Source organism: Nothoprocta perdicaria, unplaced genomic scaffold (assembly GCF_003342845.1).
Source record: "Nothoprocta perdicaria isolate Ctin4 unplaced genomic scaffold, notPer1 scaffold_38, whole genome shotgun sequence".
NCBI lineage: Eukaryota > Metazoa > Chordata > Aves > Tinamiformes > Tinamidae > Nothoprocta > Nothoprocta perdicaria.
In genome coordinates this window covers 416,231-426,358 of record NW_020455621.1, presented here as the reverse complement: position 1 = coordinate 426,358, position 10,128 = coordinate 416,231, and the positions used below count along the sequence as shown (strand labels likewise).

Here is a 10,128-nt window from a genome sequence, read left to right as displayed (position 1 = left end):
AACAATTCCAACAATTCCAACAATTCCAACAATTCCAACAATTCCAACAATTCCAACAATTCCAACAATTCCAACAATTCCAACAATTCCAACAAACTTGAGAACTAATTTTGCAGAATCATTCTTATGTTAATGACAGCATCCTGCCCCAAGCAGTAAGGATTTTAATATTTGACCTTTTTCCTTTAAGTTTCTGTTGCTAGTGTGACCTGCACATGCAGAACTATATTATAAAGGGCAGATTTCACTTGCAGTGATAGACTCCGAAGATACTAAATTGTGGATTTTTCACTTTCTAATTAAACCATCAGTGGGTAGGCTATAATTTTGTGGTTTAGGATTATGTAGTGGGCACACTAATCTTCCTCACTCAAGGTGCCTCAGTTTTGTTCTGATTTCTCAGGGATTTCCACTACGTCCTRTCACCATCACTCTTTTGTTAGGAAGGCTGGTGAAAGGTGTTTCTTTACATCTTGTCCTCTGGCTCTGCCCTGTCAGTCTTGCTTGTGTTCTGTCAACTACTTTCAGTTCTCATTTGCTGTGTTCAGTTTTAAACACTGAGCAAGGGCTTCTCACAGGAGAACAGGATTGCTTTGTCTTCTTAACAGCACAATACCTTCCCAAGTTCCCTTTGGCAAGCTTGTTTTCCACCAGGACAGCAAATACACAGCTCAGATTTTGGAAGCAGATATTTAGGAGTTGAGGTTCCCACTTAAAATACAGGCAGTCTGAGTTCAGATTAGTTAGTTGAAATTTAAGTGCAAATTAGAGCATTATCCATGGGCTTAAAAATCTTGTGTTAACAAAGCACCAACACAAATTCAAGTTTCAGACCTATTTTGACAATAGCACTTTTCCCACAAGCTAGGATTTTAAACCCATGTTGATGCTTCTCCTTTTCCCCACTTGTATCAGATTTAATGTTTTATTAAAAAGTATGAGCTATAACTGAGAAAATAAAGTGCTCTAGAGTATTGAATACAGCTTTCAATTATGAACATCTGCTAAACTGCATGGCTTGCCAGATCCAGTGTTAACTGTGTCAGTATATCCATAAAGAAAACTACTCAAATAACAACAGACTAAGGAGTCAGATACTTTATTTACCGTTTATTCACATCAAAATTACATTGATAGAGAACACCTACTTTTTTAAAAACACATTAGGCAACTACTTTTAATGCATTTTCTAGCACATAAGCTTGTGGAATGCTTAGTATTTGCCAATAAGTGTTATGCCCTCGGGAGGCAGGTAACTCTACTAGTGTGCTGTCTAGATGGACTATTAATATGCACAAATCATTTAGCATTTGAGTTCCTTAGCACAGACAGCATAACAAGTCTGTCTAGACACTGACTACTGAGAGAAAAGCACACGGACTGAATGGTGAAGCTCTCATCTTTTTCTTTACAAGCACAAGTGGCTTGCACAAGTTTTACTCAGTTTCTCCATTCATCACTATTACATGTCACTACTCTGCTGGTCAGTCAAGTGGGCTATTGTGAAAATGGAGGACATTGGTCTAACTTCCAAAAATAGCAGCTCTACCTAGTGCACAGAGCTGGTGATAGACATGACTGTAAAAAGTTTTTATCAATATTAAATGCATTTTGCTTAATCTGCTGAAAGCCACCACTATTGACCAAATCTGATAGTGTGGCTTCATTGAGGCTGGATAAAAGAGAAAGCTAAGAAAAATACTCTGAATGTAAAATACATTCATATCCTTATAATAAATTTGATCAGAGTAGGAAACCCTTGCCTAGTTAAATAGGCAAGCCAACCTGGCTAGTCTAGCTAGGCCAGCATCCTGAGAACAATTCCTCCCACCTCTTTGGAGAGATRAGACTTGTTTCTCTAAAACCAGCATAAATACACAAGTCTTCTGAAAGGGTGCAGACCAAAACCCCAAAGCCTCCATGTTCAAACAGGCAGATGACTAACTTTCACCAATGCTGCATTAAATTAACTTCAAATTCTATATCCTTAGGGCAGTTGCTGGGGATACATACAAGGGATAATTCTCAGGCCCTTTCCCCTGTGTTTCTATTAACCCAGCCCTCATTAGCACCTCACTAAACTTACTCAACCTATTAACCAGCAAAAAAACCTCTCTGCTATCTGCTGAGCTAGCTTTTGGTCAACTTCACATGATGAGTCTATGTGTGAAATGAGGCTGCCAGGGTTACCACAGGGTTAGCAGCAGATGCTGAGAGGCAGAGGAAAGGGAACAGTGCCCCTTTGGCACAGCAAGCAGTCTAGTACCTCAGCTACTCTTCATGTTTAGCTCTGTCTTCCAATGGATTAGGGCAAAGTGGAACAACTCCCTGGTGCAACCTCCCTGCAAGGTTTCAGGAGCACTGCAGCAGGCATTTGTTACCTGTTGGAACATAAGCAAAGGGCAGGTTTGTACCTTTAAATGGGCTCCTGCTTGCAGCAGTTTAAGGTCACAGTGGGAATACAACTCAACTTCGTTTATTAAACCCTTTTAAGACTCATTAATGGCTTATTGAGCTCAGAAGGTTAGGCTGGACCTGCTGTTGTAATGCCAAGAGATTAGATAAGATTCTCCTACTTAGAAACAGTATTGAGAAAGCAGTTGGAAATGCTATGCAAGATACTTGTTCTGAAAGATCTTCCCAACTCTTAACTCTCAGAATCAGCAAGATTGAAAGAGATCTCTAGAAATTGTCTAGTTTAAGTGCCCTGTCCGAAGGATCAAGTGAAACTCAGGCCCATACCCAGTCAGGTTTTGTGAATCTTTAAAGATACAGCCTTAATAACCTCCCTGGGCAGCTTGTTTCAGTGTTCAATTATCCTTAGTTTTTAACATTTAAGTAGAATTTGTTCTATTTCAGTTTGTGTGCATTGTCTCTCATTCTGTTACTGGGCACAACATACTGCCTGCTCCTCCTTCACTGCAGTTGAGGTTCAGGCTCCTCTGTGCTCAGGGTCTTGCAGGAGATCCTGTCAATCTCCTTTGCTATCACTCAAACAGATGGGATGTGCTAAGCCCCTCCTGCAGCTCCTTTGCTTACTCACACCGATATTCCACCAGGACACAGCTTCTGCAAGCARGAGCCACCATTTTCCTCTTGCCCAGTGAGCGGGTCCTAAGACCTGCAGCTGCAGCTACCTCTGCTCAGGAGATCATTCTGAGTCAAGGCCTCTGAAGTGCCASGGGTAATTACTCCATTTGTGCCTGAGGGGCATAAGCATCATGGCTAAATAACCATACACTGTCCTCAGGAGTTCCTGCCCTCCCCACCGCCTTCCAACAGCTGCATCAGTTGATTCCACTCGTTTCTAGAGGATACATCAGAAGAGTGAACAAACAGTAGCTATTGAAATGAACAATATATTTTAGTAAGTACAGTCACTYAGCAAGAAGCATCAACTCAACCTTGCTACTGCTCTCAACTCCTTCAGTGAGCTGGCTCAGTTCATCGACACAGCATGAAGAGCTGAGAAAGGAAAACTCATCTTTTCATTTAAGAAGCTAAACAGGCCCAGCAAAGGGCATAACCAAGGTCAGAGCAGTGAACAGCAATGGTAGCAGATTTGGATCAGGAGCTATCCTCTTCAACAGCAAGCTGTTGATCACTTCAGTTTCAGTGTAGCTCCTTATATTCTTTAGTGCTGCTTAACCAGCTACCATTGCCCATTCAACCACTCCAAGATAAAGGGTATACGAATGAGTAAGGCTGTTCAAGATGGACCAAGGCACTGGTAYTGAGGAAGTTAGTCCCATTTAATGCACTTCACTGACTAAGAGACAAYTCTATAAGCTGGCATGAGAATTGTTTCACCACAAATAGATTCTACAAGAAAATTACTGTTTTGAAATGTATGCTTCCCTAAGCACTATACTGTCAATAAAGATTAGTTACCCTACTAGTAGTTAATACAGCTTAGTTTTGATATTATGTTGCTATCAATATACTGTTAAAGAAAGAACAAATAAGCTTACTGTTTAAATATCAGCATGAACTGCTACTGTTAAGTTTCACACCATTAATGAGGAGCAAAATAACTAGCTTCCTCTTGTACTGGGGTATAATTCCTTAATGTTTTTATATTAAACTTGCATTCTTATACAAATGAGTATTAGAAGACACTTATTTTCCAACGGTGCTCACCAACTAACACTTTTTTTTTTTTAAATAAAGCTCATTTGACCCGTATCACAATCTTTAAGTTTACAGCTTGAGCCATTTAGAGAGTTTCCTTTTAAAAGAAACTTACAAGATAAGTTTCTGCACTACTCTCGAACCTCAGAKCCACATACCTCAGACTCTCCAGAAGACCCTCACAGCTCTGTTCCACAGCAAGGTTGATGTTAGATAAGCAAACACGCTCATCTAACAAGAACAGCTTTGCCCCCACCCTTTTGTCACTTCACTACCAGGAGAGATGATGATTAACCTTTACTGTACCATTTTTTTTTGATGATGATGATTATGATGATTTTTGATGAGGTGATTGATACTACCTAATCATTAGCTTAGTAAGCTGAAAAACAGCACCTATTAAGAAGTGGGAAGATAGTGCCAAAGTGTAAGGAAGAGAGAAAGAAAACTGTTTCTTTTAGACAGGGTGGAATCCAGGTGAGATGCCAGAGCTAATCTAACAAGACCTAATTACAAACTGCTAATATATTCTCTACTTTTTCATCTAAAGACTGGTGTTAATACTGATGGCCACTTACATAAGTAATTGGCTAATACTGTACTTGGCAGAGCCAATCTGGGGACAAAACCAATGACTGAAACAGTAAAAAAAAATCCAGTCCTGTATATGGTTTCAGATACTCTTAATAGTTTCACAAACCCTTAGTGCTGTTACTCAAAACAAGCTTGCTGCATGCACACAACTTACCTGCTTAGCTTAGAAGTTTCCCCTTTTAGATTGTGTCAGTTTTGCACAGAAAGAAATAAATACTCTTTCACATTTTTCCAAAGTATGAACACAGTGATCTCTCATGTTAATTTACCTCAGAGTGGACAACCATACTTASAACACTTCGGTAGGAGAGAAAGTTATTTCAGTTTGCTGCTGAGCAAAGCACTGCTTGTATAACAAAAAGAAGCCTGCATACRCTAACCCAGCACAGATGTAAGTTCTCATAGAAGTCAGTGAAACCATCAGTTTAGAGTAGTGAGGATTGAATTCAAATTACAGGGAATTTAACATAGAAGTTATACAAAYAGTTACACAAATATTACAAATAAATTTGAAGTGAAAGACTTCAGAGAGCTTTTAGTCAAGTGCTTAAACCAGTGGAAGCTTCTTGTCTCAATATTATTGCCTATACTATTGCCTATTTTCTACTAGGAAGCTGAGCTTCTTCTCCTCCAGTAGCTGTAATACCTTAAAAATAGTAGATACAGAGGATATATATTCCAAAAGGTATTTGTAATAACACTTTCTAGTGCAAACTTTGAGTGTTATTAGCTTTTCCTCAGGTCTAGCCCTTCCAAAGCTATCYAGAACAGCTCAGATTCATTCCAAGCAAATTATTCCAGCAAAATCACCCAGTTTAAAATGGCCACATGGAAAATGATCCAAGGAAGCAAAAAAGCAAACTTTCTGGCATTCAAAAGGAGCATTATTGTCCTACTCTTCCCTTCTATTCCTCAGCTCAAGTAGTGCCAAATACCAAATCAACTTTGATCTCTAGGGTGGACAAGAACCCACATTCTATTTGCAGAAGCAAATAATGAAACTGACCACGAACCAGTTAGACACTTTGCTGATGTATGCATCTTGTTACAGAAGTGCAAGAGCCATTTATTACTGTGACTATTTCTTTATGCTACTTCATAACCCTCCAGATAACTGGGAGAGGYAGCCCTCCTATTGAAGAAAATAATTGACCAAAATAGTATTCAGTGTATTTTCTACCTCCCTGAATTCCACTAATGTAAGACAAATCAATAATGCCACACTCCAATGACACAAAGTAGTTCCACTATTATTTCTACAAAAATAATCAATTTGATAGCTTATACGATCTTTCTTATTCAAGGGCACAAGTAGAAGCCACAGCACACATCGTTATTTACTCCAAGAGCCTGAGCTGCATACCCATGCACTAGTTCTCCATCAAGCTAGCTACTCAATACTACCTAAACCACTACTGTCAGACAGAAAACTTCATGTGAAAGTATTTCTATTTGCCCGGTACCACACAAGGACTGAAATAACACCCTGGCTCTACAAACATGAATAACAAATTGCAGCAAGAAAATAAGCTTCCCCCCCATTTTAACAAGTCCACAACACATAGCATGATGCWCAGCAAACAGATAACCTTAACAGTGACTATGTTTTATTCAAGAATGGTACCAAATCTTCAGTACTTTTTCTTATTAGTTTTAAGTAGTAGTTGGTCAACTGCTCTGAACAGATTGCGGAGTAACTGGAGGACTATCTGCTCCAGAACAGTCAGACCTGGGAGCTGCAGAAACAATTCAAAAGGCTGTATGCCTAAGAGGAACGGAGGATACATAATGAAGCATGTTGCTTATAATTACTCCTAAACCCACAAATCAAGAAAGGTTAAACTTCTTGGCTTACATTTCTTCATACAAAGATGCCATAAAAACAATTTTCAAATTAAAACAAATTCAGTATCAGGAAGCTTGCCTGGTAGTTGAAGTAAATACTGGTATGGCTCCAGGAGGATTCTTTTAGAGGTCTCATCCATTGCATCCATTTCTTTATTTCATAAGAGGTAGTTCACTGTTAAAAGAAAGTATTAACATTGCTGAGATCAACAAATCAGGAGTAATAGAATAGATCACTATACAATTCAGAAAAAAACTAAGGTAACTTCTAGTACATAAGTACTCCTTTGAATATTACATTTTTTRGCAATTACCGTCTTCACAACACAAGAGTTTTCTTAATGTCATTTAGGCAAGAACTAAGCATATGTTCTAAATATAGAATTTAGAGTTTTTAGAAATAGTTCTCATCAACTCCTAAACTTGTAGGGTTTACTTTGACTTCTAGAAGAACTCAAAAGCATTTATAAAGARGCATTCACAATAATTAACCATCACGAGAGCTTTGTATATACAAAAACTCATATAAGCACTCTAATTCAAGTTCTCCAAATGCTTTCCCTAACAAAAAGGATAGGTTGCCTTCATGTAAAGTATATTATCTCAGGCATTCATTCAACTTGGACAATGGCTTGATTTTTCAAGCCATTTGAATCCTGTTCTAAGGGTCAGAACAGGAATATACTACTTTCTTGCCTCTAATAAGCACCTAAACATCTTTATACACGTCATATACTCTTATGAATCTTTAGGATTCATTCCTAATCCCTTCATACGTCATCAATTATCTATCAGTCATTTTTCAGGTCACATACCCTTTAGTCATCTATACTTGTATTTTTTTTTCAGGCTGTTTTCTATAATAGATTTTCTCTCCTTTCACCTCTAGCCTTCCTTGCTGCACTGCAGATGCAGCAGCTCAAAACAGTTCTTCTAATGTCATTTTAAGACACAAACTGCAGCAGTAGCATAAACTGATCATGCTCTCATGCTACTTCAGCATCATTTCTCAGCTATTTAGCAAGCATCTTTGAAAGCACATACCCTTTACCCCACTCCTTACCTCCTCATTCCCCCAGAAAATTGAATAGTATAATGACTTATAAGTCATTGATACAAGAAATGCTTAAAAGCAACATTTTTGAGTAGACGGACACATTTTTAATCAAGTTACATCAGAGAGAATGATTAGCAATACGTAATGTGCAATAAGCTATGTTTAACAACRGCCCCAAATAATTCAACAGTGTAGCTTCTTCTCAGCAATTCAGGGGATCAGTATTAAACCCCCTGTTTCCTCTCAAGACACCTGGACCAGCTGGCATTCCCCAGCATTTCAGCAACAGCTCATTGAGTTCTTACTTCCTCCTATTCCCTCCCTCCTACCCCATAAGTACTTGTAGCAGCCCAAACTGGGAGAAACAACCCACATGGACAGTAATTTCCCAACTTTAAAATCTAGATTAATTCATGCATTTGGTTCACTACATGTGCTTACATAACCTGTCGCAACTTCAGAAGCGGGAGAAGCTGTTTAAGCAAGCATGATTGCTAGAGAAACACTCATAAGACAGCACCCCTTGGAAAAACTTTGCTTAGATTTTAAATCAGTAACGTCACCATAACAGATATGGCCCTTCCACGTTATGCCATGGTGTGCCAACACAACTGGCTGTTGGGCCACACCATGATTTATCTCCCYGTTTGTGCCCACTTACTGGTGTAACTGAAGGGATAAGGCACTGCTTTTGAGCCAACACTCACCGAATGAGCTGTGAAACTACWTTCTCATACTTCTAGGGCAAGCCTCAAGGAGCCTTACGTGAGGAAGTAGAATCAAAAAGATTATCACAACCCATGGCCAGATGTTTTGAACAGGAAGCTCGTAGAGAAAGACATAAGGCRGCACTACCAAGATAGCATCTCTCATGTGACAGTGATCTGCCAAAAGACCACACAGCAGACCACACATCTGCCAAAAGACMGCGCTGGAGATCAGGACACTAGGGGTGCAGTTCCCTCTGCTAAGGCCTCCCATAGAGAGGGACAGACTGTCTGCAGTGTGCATGTGTGGTRGTACCACTAAATAGAGCACTCAAAATCTAAACCTCTCCCAAACTGTTTAAAAGCAAACCTTAAAATTCTTCCTCTCCCATGAGAGACTGATAAGATCTCATCTATGGAGACAAAATCCCCAATCTTTTAGCTATAAACTCACAGGAGTCCCCTGTAATAATTTCTGAAATACTGCTTATCCACAGAAAAATTAGCCAGTTTTCGTTTAAGTGCCTAGATTTCTTTCTTTGCCAAAGAGAGCTTAAATCACCACAGTTAAGCTTTCCTAGGCTGCTCTACTACCTGCACCTGAAGCAGGCAGCTTTTGCTAACAGAAAGACAACAGTCTAATCATTTAGAAGAATGATCAGGTGTCCAACAGCAAGAATAACAAYCAGATCAGCATCCATAATCCCCCAAAAGTACATAAAGAATACCTGATAAAAAAATATGGAGATGCTTAAAAGCCAATCACCCCAAAATAACAGGAAGTCTGAGACATGACAGAGAGCAGTAATATTGCCGCTCCTTGGGAAAAAAAAAAACGATATCGAAGACACTGCAGGAAATTCTTGATATTGAGAGTTTCCTGCTGAGGCAGCTGATCAAGTTACTATAGAAGTCGCAGGATTACAGAAAGCCCTCTAGTTTAAGAAAGTGAGACAAGATCTCAGTTGACACATCTTAAAAAGAGGTAAGAACTTGAATAGGTGAAAGGGAATGTAAAGCCTTTCATTAGGGGAAACGCAATCCTGYACCTATGTTTATTCAGAAGATTATGGCAGTTAAGGTGATTTTGCTCAGTTCAGGTTCCTCTTAAGCCCTACACCCTTCCTGCATGTCAATTAACACAAAGCCTTTTTTTTTTTCCCCCCCAGCTACTACTCAGCAGCACCACATAAATCCACTAGGACGGCTGTTAAGGGCTTAGTCTGAGCAGTGCCATTACACATATATCTAAGAGAGAAAAAAAAAAGTAGAGCTAAAAAAAAAAACCAAAAAAAAAACCCCAAAACACACTTTACACGGAGCCATCACAATGGTAAAACTGCCCCCAAAACAAGAGTCAAACCGAACAGGGGGAGGGAACCGCACTGCAAAACCAGCCACCCCTTAAGTTCTTAGGGGAGCCGCAGGAGAGGACGCGGCTCGGCAGGACACTGGTGTCACCGAGGCAAGGAGTGAGGCCCCAGCACGGGGGGGATGAAGCAAGAGCTCCATCCTGCTCCACGCGGGACGCACGGGTASTGCTGCGAGCGCGGTATCAGAGGCACCACCGGCGGCACGCAGCGGTAACCCGCACGGGCTGCCCGCCAGCCCTGCCCGCACGCCGCGGGCAACCGGAGGGGCTCTGYTTACACCCGCTGCCAGAGCGATGCGGGGCGAGGCGGGCAGCGCCGCAGGGCCGAGGCGGCGGTCGGCTGCGCAGCGCGTCCTGCCGCCGCCCGGGGCTCCGCGGAGGCTCCCGCGGGGCCGCCCGCCGCCGCCAGCGCCATTTTAGCG

General features: G+C 40.7%; 1 protein-coding gene across 1 annotated transcript in view; it reads right to left on the bottom strand.

Moving 5' to 3' along the window:
* GGPS1 (geranylgeranyl diphosphate synthase 1) overlaps positions 1-6,783 on the bottom strand; it is a 12,979-nt gene extending 6,196 nt beyond the window's left edge. The window contains exon 1 of the mRNA XM_026044744.1: positions 6,650-6,783. Coding sequence (XP_025900529.1) covers positions 6,650-6,719 — 70 coding nt within the window. The 5' untranslated portion in view covers positions 6,720-6,783. The remainder of the gene's footprint in view (positions 1-6,649) is intronic.
* Between the last annotated feature and the right edge of the window lie 3,345 nt (positions 6,784-10,128).